The sequence below is a fragment of the Vigna unguiculata genome, chromosome 10 (assembly GCF_037176805.1).
Source record: "Vigna unguiculata cultivar grain cowpea cultivar isolate G323 ecotype 2 chromosome 10, ASM3717680v1, whole genome shotgun sequence".
In the NCBI taxonomy this organism is placed as follows: domain Eukaryota; kingdom Viridiplantae; phylum Streptophyta; class Magnoliopsida; order Fabales; family Fabaceae; genus Vigna; species Vigna unguiculata.
Genome location: NC_140801.1, coordinates 6,027,079 through 6,045,379, shown reverse-complemented (window position 1 = coordinate 6,045,379; position 18,301 = coordinate 6,027,079). Strand labels below are relative to the sequence as shown.

General features: G+C 36.3%; 1 protein-coding gene and 1 pseudogene across 8 annotated transcripts; both read right to left on the bottom strand.

Moving 5' to 3' along the window:
* Positions 1–2,375: 2,375 nt before the first annotated feature.
* On the bottom strand, positions 2,376–17,778 carry LOC146882051 (pentatricopeptide repeat-containing protein At5g27110 pseudogene; annotated as a pseudogene). Of its 6 annotated transcripts, none has more exons than XR_014985128.1 (5): positions 17,628–17,778; positions 7,742–7,863; positions 3,218–3,994; positions 3,032–3,127; positions 2,376–2,625 (listed from the first exon to the last, which is right to left on the bottom strand). The product of XR_014985128.1 is annotated as a pentatricopeptide repeat-containing protein At5g27110 pseudogene, transcript variant X4 (transcript). The 6 variants fall into 6 exon arrangements; XR_014985129.1 differs by having other exon boundaries at positions 3,218–3,965; XR_014985130.1 differs by having other exon boundaries at positions 3,218–3,319.
* On the bottom strand, positions 3,538–7,864 carry LOC114165772 (auxin efflux carrier component 8-like). 2 transcript variants are annotated; one of them, XM_085667707.1, is made up of 7 exons: positions 7,742–7,864; positions 6,233–6,867; positions 5,504–5,678; positions 5,342–5,426; positions 5,082–5,189; positions 4,917–4,993; positions 3,538–4,022 (listed from the first exon to the last, which is right to left on the bottom strand). In XM_085667707.1, the coding sequence occupies exons 2-4, from the start codon at positions 6,738–6,740 to the stop codon at positions 5,387–5,389; spliced, it is 723 nt and encodes a 240-aa protein (XP_085523833.1). In that variant the 5' UTR covers positions 6,741–6,867; positions 7,742–7,864; the 3' UTR covers positions 3,538–4,022; positions 4,917–4,993; positions 5,082–5,189; positions 5,342–5,386. The 2 variants fall into 2 exon arrangements, with proteins under 2 accessions (XP_085523833.1, XP_085523832.1); XM_085667706.1 differs by lacking the exon at positions 5,082–5,189 and having other exon boundaries at positions 4,917–5,036.
* Positions 17,779–18,301: the final 523 nt, after the last annotated feature.

The following is an 18,301-nucleotide window of genomic DNA, read 5'->3' as shown; positions in this document are numbered from 1 at the left end:
GACTACATAAGCCAATAAACTTAAGTGTTGAATTGTTAATGTCTAGTTATATTGAGGAAACTACTGATGATTAGGGCTGGGCATAATTTACTAAACTATAGTTAATTGTACTATATTAAACTAAAATATACTAAACTATTCATAATAATAATTGAACTGTACTATAAAATAGTTCAGTTTTAAGAAACTAAACTTATGTTAAGTTAACTAAGTTAACTAAGTTAACTATTGAACTATAATAGATTGAAAGAGCAAAATACCTCAAATAAAATATTGGTATTAGGATAAGAATTGGACTTATGTGTTTTATGTTTTACGTTCTATTCTTTCTCTTTCATATTGAAATATTTATTTTATTTTGTCTTAATTTTTTTCTTTACTCTTTCTTTGAGAAAAATATAAAATATTTCTAATTAACTTATTAAAAAACATTATAAATTATTTCAATATCTTATTTTATTTTGAATGAATTTTACTATGTAATGTTATTTTTATGTTATGATTTTACAGAAGTTATTTTTAAAAATTAAATTTTGTGACAGCTAACATTTTTATAATTTTTTATTTATATTAAAGTTTTTTGTAACTTAAATATTGAAATTACTATAATAAATATAAATATTGGTACTAACGTATTTATATTGAAATTACTATACTAAATATAAACATTTTTATAACTTAAAATCTTATGTAATATTATTTTTTAGTTTTAAAATATTTATTATGTGGCATCAACTTTTTTAAAGAGAATTTATTTTAAAAGATTCTTAAAATATTAATTTTAGAACTTCATAAAATTTCTATAACATTTTTCACACAAATATTAATGAATACAAATGTTAAAGAAAATATTAATTTTGAGAATTTTCTAAAATAAATCCTTTTAAAAAATTTTATGCAACATAATAAACATTGTAAAACTAAAAAGTAATATTACATAAGATTTTAAATTTTAAAAAATAAGTTAATACCGATATTTATATTTATTATATTAATTTTAATATTTTAATTACATTTTAAGTTAGAGAAAACTTTAATATAAATAAAAAAATTATAAAAATATTAATTGGTGTATTGAAGTATGATGCATATTTCAAGTATTATTTTCTAAGCACTTTCAAATTATAAACTTTAGATTATTATTGCTAATACAATCATATGTAATTAGTGCAATTCGATTCAAAATAGAGTAATTCAGTTCAAAAGTAGTGCAATTCAATTCCAAATCAATGCAATCCGATTCAAAAATAGTACAATTCAATTCAAAAAGAGTGAAGTTTATTCAAAATCTGTGCAATTCGATTCAAAAACAGTGTAGTTAAGTTAAAAACTAGTGCAGTTCAGTCCAAAAATAGTGCAGTTCAGTTCTGATATAGTGCAGTTCATAAAACAGTTCAGTTTATAACAGTTCAGTTTATATTATAGTGCAGTGCAGGCCAGTTTATTTGTAAGAATAATAGTTCAGTTCAGTTCATGCGAACAGTTTTTTAGTTCAGTGCAGTTTTTGGTAATACAGTGCAGTTTGGTTTATTTTGTCCAACCCTACTGATGATAGACTTTTTGTAATGTATTTCTAAACGACGAAGATTTTCTAAATATAATATCTCCCTATATGGAAAAACAAATTAGTGATGGTCATTTTAGTATAAATCCTCCTCAACTAGAAAATTAATGTAATAATTAATAAGTGGTATTTTAGCTTTGTTTTATAAAAGTTTTTAATGTGAAGAAACATAAAGAAAATATTGATGGAACTAGTTAAGAAAGTCTAACAATTGAGAAAACTTGTACTAACAACAATTAAAAAATAATTGTGATTTAATATAGAAAAAAATCTAACCGCTGGTATTGCTGTCAAAAATGAGAGATTACTAACGGTCAAAAATCGCTACAAAATTTACTTCTATTTTTTGATATTTTATCATATTTGGACGGTTAAAAAACGCCACAAAATATATCAGATTTTGACGATTAAAAACTGCCACAAAATATATCAGATTTTGACGGTTAAAAGTCACCACAAAATATATCAGATTTTGACGATTAAAAACCACCTCAAAATATATATCACATTTTTTACAATTAAAAATCGCTACAAAATATATCACATTTTGACGGTTAAAAACCGCCACAAATTAGATAACATAAATCAGATACATTTAAACTCATCTTTCAAACATTCCTTTTTAAAAGTTTTTTAATCTCTTTTCACTATGTTACTATTTTCTTCATATAAGTCCATACATAAAAGGATAACCAACCACATGACCATTTGAGATTCTCATTTTATAACACTGTTGCTGCTATCAAATTTGGACAAATCTTTCACACATGAATCAAAATTTCCTTATATAAAACTAACTAAAAAATAAAGATAATCACACAAAGGGTTATTCTGATATATATCATGCAAAGCTAATACATTCCAGAAGTGTGGCACTCAAAATGTGATATACAGGCACAGGCGTTTAAACGAAAAAGATCAAACCAATATAGGAATCTTTCTCTGGTAATACAATATACTTTTCACTATAAATTATAAACATAAAACAGATGACTTGTGCATATTCAAGAAATACAGTTCACACCTCTGTCTCACTTTTACTTGTGCCAATTTCAAAATATCTGCTCAAGCAAGAAAGGAAAAAGAAGAAATTCAACACAGATAAAGAACAAAAATCAAACACTTCTATAGCTGACGAAGGATATCAATAACAATAGCCCTAATGATTTACTTTTTATAAACATCTTTCAGAACATTGTATATACAACAACATGCAGAAAAAAAAAATAAAAGCATCAAAAGAAATTCCCTCCGAAACCATTCTAGCACTCAAAACTAAGGATGACAACAGCAACTAGAAATTCAGAATCGGACACCACATCAACAAGTATAAGAACGATAATCATAAGCAATAGCCAGAAACAAAAGGTTAGAGAAAACAAAAACAGTGCTGTGGCATGAGGGGAATATATAAAAAGTATGATAAAAATTGAAGAAAGACATAGAAAAAGAGATCATACAACTGGCCATATGCATCTTAATGAGCTTAAAATCCTCCAGTGTGATACCCTTTTCCTTGTCAAGTGTATTCACCATATCCACATCTTCCTGGTCCAGAAGATGCTTGTTGTAAGGTTCATAACCCCAAGAATACCAAATTACAACACAGATGCACACATAGAGAAAGAAGGAATCTTGGGGAGGAGATGAAACATACTAATGAGATGATGTCCAGAAATTGGAGCCATATTTCTTCAGAGATGAGCGAAACTCAGCCAAAGAGAAACCAGAAAACGGTGGACAATCATAGTGCAACTGCAGAGTGAAGCAACCCCGTTTAGAAGAGGAACCCCATTAAAGATTGATCCAAGATTAAATGTTCTACCTTTCAACGAAGGATGAAAAATGAACGAGAATTGCACAAAACATGTAATATGTTCTATTAAGCACCCACCCTGAATAAAAATTTAGACTTTAGCTTTGAGTATACAAAAGAGAATTTCAAGATAGAAACTAGTTTTATATTTAAAAAAAAAAAAAGAGCTTGAAATGCTGAAAATGATTTTCGTGAAAACATTCCAGAAGGGTCAAGGGACCAAAATCTTTTAGTCTAAATAAACAACTGAAAATTGTGAATGAGATGAGACCCCTAAATGAGACACTGGTTCAGAAAATTTTTTATCATTCAAATTAAACTGGATGTGGGAATTCATGAAAACCTATTTTACTCTTAAAATTATGAATTGTAACTGTATAAATATCAAAATGGACTTATATTAATTAAGTGGCATACAAAATATGTAAATAAAGACAAATATTATTATCACTGCTCGTGATATGTAAATAAATAAACTGACGAAGATTGAGGCGAAGACACTTCCCGTGAACCTTCTGGAAGTTTTGATTGTGAGCCCAAAGGATGTTCTGGTTTAGCCTTGGGAATGTTGGCATCTGAAACAGGCTTCACATTGTTTTGTTGAGTTAATCCAGCTGCATTAGCTTTCAGATTACTTATTGCCTGCCCAAAACAATCATAGCCTTTTAAGGTAAGTTCATTTTGGAGTGGGGGGAATAGATGTAAGAGAGGTTGTGAAATACAAAGGGAAACAAGCCTTAACAAGAATCCTAAAAAATGATACAAATAAGAGTAGCTAGACATGGCCTGATAGAATTTTTACATGAAAGAAATACCATTTACAAGGAGTTTAAAAATTTTGTTGTCAACAAGGTATGAATATGATAGTTTATGACTTCTCTTCTTGAATCTCAGGGGCTTCCATTTACTTGGAATCTAATTTAGTTTCATGTTGATCAAGAAAACAAACTGGAAATAGGAGTATCGCTACAAAATAACTGCTACTAAATTTTTATTTTTGTAGTGACTACCTTATTTCACTTTGGAGGATAAATAGTGTTTACTACTAAATAACTTGCCATAAAATGTTTATAAATCAGGTGAATTTTATACATGAGAGATACAATATGAAAACATTCTATAATTAAATTGCTTAAGCTTGTTTTGCACAAAAATATACTAAGTAGTGTGTTCGTAAAAGTTTGACATACCCAGAAAATTATAACATTAAACCACATTTGAATTATGAAAGAAATATACATACCTTTTTAAATAATTATATAACTGACGGCTATAACAATTCATATACCATTGTAAATATATGTGAAATTTATAATACACACACGTGTATATATATATATATATATATATATATATATATATTATGTTTTATTTTAACAAACTTTTTGATAAATATTTTAAGAAAAAAATGAAAATAAACGTTTACACGAATTATAATGTTAATTTTCGACCATTTAATCTAGTCTCTAGAAATAAATTTATATAAATAAATATATTTATGTTTATGTATTCAGAGATATTTGAAGGAAGACTTACGCTGTGCTTAAAACAACTGGATGAACATTATATTCTTTGGCAAAAACAAAAGGAACAATTCCCTGAGGTAGAGCTGCCTGCCACATGCAAGATCATGCAAACTATTTACCTTTAAATGACCTGAAAAGTAGGAAAAAAAAATATATATATTAAAGGGAAAATGACCTGAACAATTGTGACTTTGAACAGTGTGCATCTTAATCCTATCAGAAGAGAAGCCACTGTCATGAGACCCACATGCTATCATGCTCGACTGTGATGCCATAAACACACCTGATACCAATCTCCATCAACAAATATACAAAATTTATACCCTTTAATGCAATTTTAGAATTGCATTTTGGATTTTCTCAGTTTTTTTCAAAACTCATCACATCAAATTAGTACTTCATAACCAGAAACCATGGATTTTTGCTTTTACTTACCTAGGCTGAAGATTGCCATGCCAAGGCCTCCATTGGATAATATTTCTATTGACTGATTAACAATTTCAGGCATGTGTATCCCCACCTGCACAATTATTGTGTATGATCAGGAATTTAAATACAATGATCTTAATGGCATGATGACTGACATGTTATAATTACCTGAAATGTATGCTTGACCAAATAAAACCCGTTAAAGTTGCATATGTATTAGGAATTTTTATTAGCTTCTTTCCCACTTTGGCAAGAATGGGCAACACCTTCAGCTTCCTTTTTGTTCTAGGGTCTACGTCTTCTTCTCCTTTTGATTGTACCTCACGATCTGTGTCTGTTTCTCCTTACAACATAGAAAAATTATACAATTTTTATTTCTGGTTCAGTTTTATGGAAATATCTGCACTTAAATTTTACACCATATGCTAAACAAACATGATATGTGTTATAGTTTGATTTATATATGTTGCTACTAAAACACTGGGATATATATAGTTTCCTAACAAAATTGTGTTTAAATATTCAAATGGCATCTAATGAGAAGGTAGAGAAAGAAAAGATCGCACAAAAACATGTCAACATATAAAAACTTATTTGTACAAGCTTATAATATATATAATGTTCAAATATAGTTACTCTTAAAATATATTAATGTTCAGGCCCTATTTAATCTGACTGTCTTAGATCACTTTACTTGGTTGAACAGGATTAACTGATCAATAATATATTATCTATCTATACATATATCAATTATGGCTTATGAGAGAAAAGTAATGGCAAGAAGAAGAATGAATCTAGATCAGTGTTTTGCTAAGTTAATCACTATTTTGTTTCACGTATATTAATTACTTTAAATCTCATTCCTTACAAGTAAATTAACCTACTATAAACACCCACCAGCTGAGCCTTGTGATGGTGGTGCAGCTGCAGCAGGCCTGGTGTTGACAGCATCAAGTTCATAAAGAAACAACAACAAATTGTACCAGATCATGCTCTGCAAGAAAATAATCTGAGCAAGGAGAACAACTGCATGACCCTTATACATAGCTTTCATCAGAGGAATTCCTAGAATCAAAGTGTTGGGAAGTGTTGTTAATGACAAACCCGTTATGATCCACTTTAACCCTCCTCGGCCACTGATCTTCGTGATTGCTATTAAGACTAAAAGGGCAAGCAATTTCTGAACAAAATTGGCATATAAGAGTTTGAGGCTCATTTTGTAGATGTAGTTCGAGGAAATTATTTGAAATGACAAGAGGGGGATGGAGAACTTTGCCACAAATTTGTTTATGCCTGAACATTGATCTGGTGTGAAGATCTTCCACCATTTCACAGAAACATAGGCCAGTATCATGGTCACATATAATGGGACAATGGCTGCCACTACATGATAGGCTTCTGCCATTAAGAAACAAAATACACTATGATCTCAAAAAGCATTGAAAATAAAAATGCAAACACCTGTACGATAGTTTATAATGAGGATGGCTGAAGCACCAACTTCATCAGCAATATTTGCCTTTGTAGTGAAACTGCATTTTCCTCGATGCACCAAAATTATCTCGTTGTTTAGCTAATGGTGGAAAGTAATACAAAACTGTCTTATGTCTACACAATATAAAAAGTCATTGAATGCTAATGAGACGGTTCATGGAATGGTTAAGATTAACCAATAGCATTTTAAATGCATACATATCAATTTGGTTTTGCTCCCCAACGGTTATATTTGATTAATTTGTTGGCTAATAGTTGAAAAATGATCATGTATTCATCATTCATCATCAGCAATGGTTTCCCTTTCTACGGGTAAGTGCACTAGTAGTGATGGTCATGGATCCAACAAGAGAATAAGGTCCTGACTAATCTATCTCAGACATTTAATCTTCAAAAGTGACAATCCTAAAGAAAATTTCTATATTCTTCCTTTTTGCCTCACACATCAATCTATGTTGATGATATAGTAATTTCAGGAGATTATGTCACTAGGATTTTTCAACTAAAAGAACACTTATTTAGTCATTTTCAAACCAAAGACCATGCCTATTTAAAATACTTTCTTGGTATTGAAGTGAATCACTCAAAAGGTGTTGTATCCTCAAATCCCTAATATCACCTGTAATTTTTAAACTTTTTAAATTTTTATTCAGGAACCAAATAACTAATTTTGCAATAACATGGATTATTAAGTAACAGTAATAATCTCAATCAATCATTAATTCATAAATGTATCTAACGGCTAAAACCTTACAAATTCCATTCATAGACAAATAGATTTCAATCAATCACTGCTTAAAAGCTCACTTAGACACACTAAATCAATCATTGGGGCATTGTTCATATCACAAGCAGTAGCAGAACGAAGAATAAAGTAAACATCATTCACAGAGCAAATTCATAAACATGTACCATTGTCACTAGATACTTCTCTGCTTCTTGTTCTTCTTCAACTCTCCAGAACCTTGTTCCTTCTTTTTGTGCTATTTTTGGTCCTTTTCTGGATTTTTGTTAGACATGTCAAAGCCAGTTACCTACACCAAGAATCATTGTCTTAGGATTCCCGTCACGAGCAGCTTCCAAGCTAATTGTAAAACTAGCAAAATCTCAGTGTTTCCACATCAGAATGATATATAAATGGTTTAGACTCATCATCCATATGACCAGTGAGATATGAAAGGCATTTATTAACCAATTCTAGATGCAAGTGTGAATTGTCTTCAACAAAAAAAGGCACGATCTTTTGGTTAATCTCAATCCAACTACACCCTGGATTCTTCTTTAACCCAAGCTCCTTCATCTTTGATCTCACCTTCCGTACCTCATCCCATTTATGTGCAGAAGCATACATATTTGACAAGAGAATGTAGGTTGATGAATCGTCAGGATCCTTATCGATAAGAATTTTAGCAAGTTCAACTCCCAGATCAATATTTCTGTGCAAACGGCATGCAGAAAATAATGTGCTTAGCAACCCAACATCATCCCTGGTTTCAGGGTTTCTTTGTAGAATCTTGTATGCTTCATACAATCTTCCAGCACGCCCAAGAAGATCAATCAAGCATGAATAATGTTCAACTCCAGGTTTAATGCCATAAACATTCATCATTTGACTGAAGTAATAGCATCCCTCATCAACCAACCCACTATGGCCACAAGCAGATAATATAGCAAGAAAAGAAACCCTATCAGGTTTTACATCGGATTGCAACATTTCAGTAAAAAGCTCCAAAGCTTCATAGCCCTGACCATGGGACCCATATGCAGTAATCATTGAAGTCCAAAGCACCAGATCTCTTTCTGGCAACCATTTGAAAACAATGAATGCTTCATCTACTGCGCCACATTTTGCATACATATCCAGCAGAGCTCCCATAACCACTTCATTGTTGTCCAATTTTTTCTCCATGATCAGATTATGAATCTCTTTACCTTGTTCTAGTGCTGCTAGTTGAGAACAAGCTACTAAAACACTGGTACAAGTAATAGCATCTGGCTCAACATAAGATTTTCTCATTTCACTAAACAGGGCAAGGGCTTCAAAAAGTTTCCCTTCAGCCACATATCCAGAAATCATGACATTCCAATAAACTACCTTAGACTTTGGTATTGATTTAAAGATGTTTTCGGCTAACCCTACCCTTCCACATTTGAAGTATAAATCCATGAGAGAACTACTAATGAAAACATCAGGTTGTATTCTGTTTCGTATTATATATCCATGTACAAACTTTCCGCCTAGTAGTTGAGCAGAACGTGAACAAACCATTATTAAACTACATAAAGTAGTCAAAGTTGGCTTGACTCCTTCGTTGTACATCCTCTTTAAAAGGCGAATGCATGGTATGCTGTCACCTCTCAAACCATATCCACTAATCAAGGAATTCCAAGCAACAACAGTCTTTTTAGGCATCTCCTCAAAAACCTCTAGAGCCTTTTCTAGGTGACCGCATCTTCCATACATGTCAACAAGAGCAGAGCTAATGAAACTGTCCAGCAAAGACCCACTGTTAATCAACTCCTCGTGAATTTCCATTCCCCTGTTCAAATCCAAAAGTCTGCCACACGAGGAAATAGCAGTTGTTATTGTAACTGAATCAGGTTCAAATTCAAATTTTCTCATCAGGCTAAAATACCGTAGGGCCTCTTTGAAGTTTCCACTTTGGTAATAACAAGAAATTATTGTATTCCAGCATGCCACATCCTTCTCAGGCATTTCATTGAACAATGATATGGCTTTTTCAAATGCATTGCATTTTCCATACATACCCACAAGAGAGCTTCCAACAACAATGTCCATCATTAAACCAGTTTTTATCAAGCATGTATGGATCATTTTTCCCAACAGAAACCTACACAGCCCCCCACAGACCTTAATAACACTAGGGTAAGTATAACTATAAGGTTTCAGGTAAGGGTAATGTAAAAACTTCTCAAAAAGGTCTAGGGCTTCCACATACATGTAATTCTTAGTGTAACCTGCCATCAGGCCATTCCACAAGGATATCTCACATGGGTTTTTCATGGTATCAAGAACACACTTTGCATAATCATACAAATGGCACGAAAGATATAGGTTAATCAGGTTCTTGCGTAAACATATATCATTTTGCAATCCCAACGTTACAATTTTCTGATGAATGAGTTTGCCTTGCTTTAATGACTTGGAATTCTTACAAGCTCTCAAAAGGGGTAGTAGTTTTCTAGTATCCATTCAGCAATTAGCAAGAAATACACTACACAAAAACCATAATCATCAATCTAAAGCATGGTAACAAAACAAATAATAACAACAGCGAAAATACAAAAGGGTGGCAAAATCAATAGTGGAGAGCACACCAGCTTATAAATAGCTAAGGCACAAGCAAAAGATGAGGTGAAATACAAGAAAACTCATGAAGCTACAAAAACTGATAAAAGCTTGAACCTTTTTACAAAAGTTAATATCATTCCTTGTTGTCGCAACTGAAATAGCGACGAGACGACGAACCAAAAAAACTATTTTAAAAAATAAATTTTTGTATGTCGTCACCATAGTTTATTTTAGAAAAACTATGGAAAGCCATAAAATAAGATATGCTTTGCGAAAACCGGATTTTGAGTCCAAGAATCAATTACGTGTAGGCAAAATATTAGCACTTTACTGCGCCAGCCCAAGGACAGTAAATTTAATTATTAAAGGTACAAAATTTAAGGTGCAAAATTGATATGGTTTTTGAAATGTTTATTTTCCCCTAAAAAATATAAGAAAAGAATGGACAAAAATATTGTTTTACTTTTTTGGGCCCAACAAGGATTAACCCTCCTACATATCTCCATTCACAATGAAGAACACGGTTATGTAGTTCTTTAAAAGAAGAAACTATTTGAAAATTGGGCCAACGGGAGCTGCACTTGAGTGAGAGGGAGTGCTGGTGAGAAGAAGGCTTAAGTGATTGAGTGTTCATATTTTTAATTCTGAATATATATTTTGGTATTTTTGAATATGAAAAGGGATTAAGTACTAAGGCGACGCAGACGGTGACCGGTCACATGAGTACTCAGACAGTTAAAAAGTGTATGTCAGACGGTGCAGACAACCATACAAACATTCAAAAGAGAAGCGTATTGGAAGCTTATCTATTAATTCATCAGAGAAGAACCAAACACTATATGATGCGAACGCTCGTACAAGTACTCAAAATCTATTTTGAAACTAATTTTATTTACTTAGAAGGAATTGAAATATTAAAATTTCAGCAAACAAACATTTTATTATAAAAAGTGTTCATGCCAAAAGGATTTTGCAATTGGACCAAATGAGAGAGGGAAGCGCCCTATGTATGGACATGTAAAAAGGGTACATATGGAAAACACAATCAGAAATTGGGCCCGCGATTGAGTCCGACCTATGGCCGTAGAAGTAAAAGCTTGTAGCCATTCCCACGAGAGTTTTAAACGTTACAACACCATGTAATTGGATTCTTTCATGCAAGTGAAACCCAAATTCACAAAAGTATTCCAAATGAATTTTAAAAGTTACGTGCATATTCACATTCAATGTGTTAGAATTATTACCTATACCTAGTGTATCAGTAACCCTATGTGTAGGGTGTTGAGTGTGGGAAACTACCTACTGCCATATTTCTGTTGCATGTAATCATACCTAGTATCTTAGAGTAGTCTTTTCATATCTTTTCATATGTACGTGCTTGCTTCATTATAAATAGAAGAGGAAGAGAGTGGTACTGTTGTACACTACTCATATTTTAAAGTCTCATTCTCAAGTTGGTATCAGAGCGGGTCGATCCCGCTCTGGTTTCTGTCTCATTTGGTCCGTCACCGCTGTCCGCGGTTGATCGCCGTTAGTCACCGCCGCTGTCCGCGGCTGTCTAAGTTCGGTTAACCTCATTTCTGAACTACCCAACACTGTCAAACAACTTCTCAACACTGTCCGCCACTGTTTGCGTCCTCCGCTGCTGTCCGCCGCCGTCCGCCGCCGTCCGCCGCCGTCTGCCGCCGTCCACCGACGCAGTTCCGTCCGGAAACCACCGGATCTGAACCGCCTCTCCGCGCGACAGCCAACCCCGCCGGTGTCGCAGGCAGCGCCGTCGCCACGCGCCTCCACGCGCGTCTTCTCCGTTCGCTGCAGTCAGGCGCGTGCCGCTCACGCGCCGCCTTCCCGTCGCCAGTTCGTCGTCGCGCCACCTCCGTCGCCGTCGCCGGAGCCTCCTCTACCCGTTTTGACCATCAAATCTCTGTTCCGGTGAAGTTCAGTAGCACCTCTTGTGGAAATCGTCCCTTTCGAAGTCGAAAATCGTCACTGTTTCACTGTTTTCGTCACTGTTTTACTGTTTTCCGAGATCCTCTCTGTTTTTTGTTTATTCTCTTGATCATATCATGGCCACTGGAGGAACTGGGAGTGCTATTTCATTCTCCGGAAGCCCCTGCATTACCTCCGAGAAACTAAATGGCCAAAATTACTTATCTTGGTCCGCTGCCGTCGAGATGTGGTTTCTCGGTCAAGGACACCACGAACACCTTGAGAAAGATGGCAGCCACATACCTTCTGAAAAAGCTGAACAGTGGAAACAAGCGGATTTCCAACTATGTGCTTTATTGTGGCAATCGGTGGAACCACGACTTTTGATGTCTCTACGGGCCTTCAAAACTTGCCACTCGTTTTGGAAGCGAACTCAGAATATCTATGCAAATGATATTCAACGCCTCTATGATTCGGCGAACAAGTTGGCATCTATGAAAATGACTAACCATGATATGATGTCATTCATGAATGACGCTCAAGCTGCTGTGGAAGAACTTCGAATGTTCTTGGAAGTCGACTCTCTAGATGAAATGAAGAAAAAGCTTGACAAGTACTATATGGTAATGATCCTCCGCGCTATACACCCAGACTTTAATCATATCCGAGATCAGCTTTTGACCTCTCATGAGGTTCCTTCCATGGAAACTTTGATCTCCCGCATGATACGTGTTCCGACTCTTCAAACTCCAGAAACTCTTGCTGTAATGGAACCATCTGTCATGGTTGCTACCCGAGGAAGAGGAGGTCGTGGAACTAGAGGAGGTGGACGTGGAGGTCGTGGGCGTCCCCAGTGTACGTATTGTAAAAGGATGGGTCATACCCAAGAAAACTGCTACACTTTACATGGATTTCCTGCCAAAACAGCCAATGTCTCCCAGGCAGAGACTACTGACTCCAAGTTCACTGAGGACGAGTATCAAGAGTACCTACGCCTCAAATCCAACAGCTTGGCACAATCATCTCAAGCTCCAAGTACATCAACTGTTTGCATCTCTCAATCCATGGAAGGTCACAATTCATGGGTAATTGACTCTGGTGCTTCTGATCACATTTCTGGTAATACCTCCTTGTTCTCAACCATTTCATTCCAAGAAAAATCTCATTTTATAACCCTCGCAAATGGTTCTAAAACATCCTCAAAGGGAGTCGGTCAAGCCATCTTATCTCCGTCCTTAAATCTAAAATCTGTCCTTTTTGTCCCTAATTGTCCTTTCAATTTAATTTCCTTAAGTCAGTTAACCAAAACATTGAATTGCTCTGTAACCTTCGATGACAAATCTTTTGTTATACAGGAGCGTGGCTCGGGGAGACGGATTGGAGAAGGATATGAAGCGGGTGGATTATACCATTTTGGATCTCGTCCACGTGTGTCATGTGTTGCAGCCCCCAATCCTAAAATGTTACATGATCGGCTTGGTCACCCTCACCTGTCCAAGTTAAAGAAAATGTTTCCTGAACTTAGTCGTCTCCAGACTTTAGAATGTGAGTCATGTCAACTAGGAAAACATGTTAGATCTACCTTTCCTAACAGATCTCAATCAAAGTGTACTTCTAGTTTTTCTGTCATCCATTCCGATATTTGGGGACCTAGTCGTGTCTCATCTTTTGGCTTTAGGTATTTTGTTACTTTCATTGATGAATATTCGAGATGTACTTGGGTTTATCTTATGAAAGATCGTTCTGAATTATTATCCCTCTTCACATCTTTTTTGAATGAAATCAAGAATCAATTTGGTCAAGTAATTAAAATCTTAAGAAGTGACAATGCCAAAGAGTATTTTTCGTCTGCTCTTTCTAATGTTTTGAGTTCCCATGGTATCCTGCACCAGTCTACTTGTCCTCATACACCACAACAAAATGGTATAGCAGAAAGAAAAAATCGACACTTAGTTGAAACTGCTCGTACCCTTTTGCTTAGTGCCAACGTTCCTGTCCATCACTGGGGAGATGCCATCTTAACTGCCGGTTTTCTTATTAATCGGATGCCATCTTCCTCTCTCAATCATAAGGTCCCTTTCTCCATTCTGTTTCCAGACAATCCTCTCTTTCACACTTCTCCTAGAGTTTTTGGTTGTGTATGTTTTGTTCATGACATGTCTCCCGGGTTAGACAAGCTTTCTGCTCGCTCTCTCAAATGTGTTTTCTTGGGCTATTCACGACTTCAAAAAGGGTATCGATGTTACTCTCCTGAAACCAAGAAATATTACATGTCTGCCAATGTTACATTTTTTGAACAGACCCCTTACTTCTCTCCATCTGTTCAAGATGTCCATGTCATACAGCAGGTCCTTCCTATTCCCGTGGTTGAGTACAATATTTCCAATGTCCCTGTCCCTCCAAGTCTCGACCAAAGTCCTCCTGAGCCATCATCTCCACCTATTGACTCTCTCCAACACAGGACGCCGACGAATAGTCCAGTTGTTCAAGAACATGGTGAATCCCCTACTTCAGATTCTTCTCCCTCGTCTCTTGATCCCACGACTCCTGGTGAAGGTGATTCAGGTTGGCCCATTGCTCTCAGAAAAGGTACTCGTTCCTCTCGAAATCCACATCCCATTTATAATTTTCTTAGCTATCACCGGTTATCGCCTTCCTATTGTTCACTTTTATCCTCAGTGTCTTCTGTTGTTATTCCCAAAAATGTGAATGAAGCACTTGATCATCCTGGATGGCGACAAGCCATGATTGCAGAGATGCAGGCTCTTGAAAGCAATCATACTTGGGAGCTCGTGCCCCTCCCTTTGGGTAAGAAGGCTGTTGGTTGTCGATGGGTGTATGCAATTAAAGTTGGCCCCGATGGTCAGGTTGATCGACTTAAAGCCCGATTGGTTGCAAAAGGGTACACTCAGGTTTATGGCCTTGACTATTGTGACACCTTCTCTCCCGTGGCCAAGATGACCACTATTCGCCTCTTCTTTGCAATGGCAGCAATTCGTCACTGGCCTCTTCATCAATTGGATATCAAAAATGCCTTCCTTCATGGTGATCTTGAGGAGGAAGTTTACATGGAGCAACCTCCTGGGTTTGTTGCTCAGGGGGAGTCTGGTATGGTATGCAAATTGCATCGATCTTTATATGGCCTCAAACAATCACCACGAGCTTGGTTTGGAAAATTCAGCTCCATTGTTCAGAAATTTGGGTTAAGACGCAGTGAGGCAGATCACTCAGTCTTTTACAAACATACCTCTCCTGGGAAATGTGTCTACCTAATAGTATATGTTGATGATATTGTTATTACAGGAAATGATACTACTGGAATATCTCAACTGAAGGAGCACTTGTGTAAACATTTTCAAACCAAGGATCTCGGAAGCCTCAAATACTTCTTGGGCATTGAAGTAGCTCAGTCAAAAGATGGAGTTGTAATCTCTCAAAGGAAATATGCTCTTGATATATTACAAGAAACAGGTATGATTGACTGCAGACCAGTAGAGAGTCCTATGGACCCAAATCAGAAGTTAACAACAGTAGAAGGCGAATTATTCTCCGATCCAGAGAGATATAGGAGGCTCGTTGGAAAGTTAATTTATCTCACTATTACGAGGCCTGATCTATCTTTCGCAGTTGGAATTGTTAGCCAGTTTATGCAGACTCCATGTCTTGGACATTGGAATGCCATCATCCGTATTTTAAGGTACCTCAAGAAGGCTCCAGGACAAGGTTTGCTATATGAAGATAAAGGAAATGTTCAAATCTCTGGGTACTGTGATGCTGATTGGGCAGGCTCTCCTATTGACAGACGCTCTACTACGGGATATTGTGTCCTCCTTGGAGGAAATGTTATCTCTTGGAAAAGTAAGAAGCAAAATGTAGTGGCTCGATCCACCGCTGAAGCTGAATATCGGGCAATGGCGTCTCTCACGTGTGAACTCATATGGGTAAAGCAATTTCTTCGAGAGCTTAACTTCTGTGAAATTCAGACCATGAAGATGTATTGTGACAACCAGGCTGCTCTCCACATTGCATCAAATCCAGTGTTTCATGAGAGAACTAAACACATAGAAATTGACTGCCACTTTGTTCGAGAAAAATTGATGACCAAGGAAATTTGTACTGAGTTCGTTGGGTCAAATGACCAACTTGCAGATGTGTTGACCAAGTCATTAAGGGGACCTCGGATTGAGTTCATTTGTTCCAAGCTTGGTTCATACAATTTGTATGCTCCAGCTTGAGGGGGAGTGTTAGAATTATTACCTATACCTAGTGTATCAGTAACCCTATGTGTAGGGTGTTGAGTGTGGGAAACTACCTACTGCCATATTTCTGTTGCATGTAATCATACCTAGTATCTTAGAGTAGTCTTTTCATATCTTTTCATATGTACGTGCTTGCTTCATTATAAATAGAAGAGGAAGAGAGTGGTACTGTTGTACACTACTCATATTTTAAAGTCTCATTCTCAAGTCAATGCAAGAAAGACCGCACACCAAATCAATGACATGTAAATTAAACCTCAAATTGAGAAAGGGCCCCACATGTGCATTAATTAAGGAAAACCTAGACTAGAATAGACCACCGCCTAGAACCCACCATTATCATAAAACCATCCAAATTCATTCAAAATGTAATTGACATCGTTCATGCTATGCAAGTTGATATTTCTAATTGTAAAGATACAAAAAACAATATGGCACACCAGAGAAAAAAAGAAAGCCGCGCACATAAATTTAATTTCATGTAAATAAATCATCCAAGGTAGAAACAATCATTCACGATCAGAGTTCCTGCTGCAGTAGAATATTGAGCACACATATAACCACACGAACAAAGCTTCAATCAATCACGAAAACGAACTCAAAATAAAGCAAGCGCCAACAAACATATGCATACCCAGAAACCCGACCCACTCGTTTAATTAAACCAAAGGCGCAATATATAGCATCCCCACCACTATCTTTCCAAGACGGGAACCACCCATCTGCTCAAACATGCCCCCATTGCGATGCACAATACCCAGAATTCCACGAAACCCAAAACTCAAACAAAATGAATTTAAATATTCAAAACACAAAACATATCCCATAACCTAACAAACTCAATAATTTCCCAAAATTTAATATTCATTCTTCCTTTAATCTCCGCTCCCAACTTGGAACGTTACGACCAATCCAGAAACGCCTCCCGAATTCAATCCGATGATAGAATGCAAACACAAAATTCATTCGAAACAAAAAATTAACACTGGTACCCTATAACCAAAGACAGAGACCCCAACCGTGATAACAGAATCCAGAAACAAACACAAATCCCACACGAATGCGAGCCAGCAATGAAACTCTTCAACATTTTCACAGAACTTCGATTTCATATATCCATATGCAAATGTAGTCATCAAAGTAAAAGCCAAAATAACATACATGCTTCCCCTTTCAAAACCCTATCAGAGTCCCCAAAATGCAGCGAGCAACAAATAGAATGAATAAAACACCAGAACAACACCCATGGAGTTGAGTTAGGATGAAACCAGTTTGTCGCAGCTCTAACTTGACTTACGAGAACGGAGAGTGAAACCCTCGTCGGAAATTGCAGCGGAAGCCAAGGGCTCCGAAGTGGCAGAGTGGCGATAAGATGCGGGAGTTGAGCGAGAGCGGCAATCGCAGCGGACCACGGTGGGCTTAAAGACGCTCGAGGTGGTGGCTCGTCGACGCCGACAACGTTGGGATGCTGGAGATGGCAGCTTAGAGGTGCTGCGTTATGCGCGAGAGAAAGAGACGGAGAAGCAAGCCGTTCAGAGGCGGCGCAGCGGTCGTGATGGAGGAGGTTCCAGGGGGCTGAGGCGAGGCGGCTCCGATGGAAACCCCCAATCGCTGGCACAGCCGCAGGATGAAGCTCGCCGGAGACCAGAAATTGGAGGTTGGTGAGTGCTGGTGATGGTGGGGTGTGAGGATGAGTGTGTTCTGTGTGATGGTTGACGAAGGATGAGAAATTGGGGAGTGATTCTGTGTTGAAGGAAAAAAAAGCTGCAGTATGTTTCCTTGCTGCGTGTATGTCTGTTGAAGGAGAATAATGAGTTTGTTGGGACGGAGAAAAGGAGACTGCAGTGGTTGAGTGGGGAGTGTTTAGGAGGGTTCAAAGAGAAAAACATAGAGTGTGGGTATAACAATGGATATTGGGTTATTAGTCTAATACAAAGAAAAAGAAAACAAGGAGAAGAAGAAAGAAATCAT

What these genes read in the sequence shown, in the direction of transcription:
- LOC114165772 (XM_085667707.1), bottom strand. Translation starts at nt 6,740, where the DNA reads ATGGCAGAAGCCTATCATGTAGTGGCAGCCATTGTCCCATTATATGTG. An exon ending in ACCATCACAAGGCTCAGCTG is followed by an intron (nt 5,679 to 6,232) that starts GTGGGTGTTTAT and finishes CTATGTTGTAAG; the next exon opens with GAGAAACAGACACAGATCGT. An exon ending in TGGTCAAGCATACATTTCAG is followed by an intron (nt 5,427 to 5,503) that starts GTAATTATAACA and finishes ATAATTGTGCAG; the next exon opens with GTGGGGATACACATGCCTGA.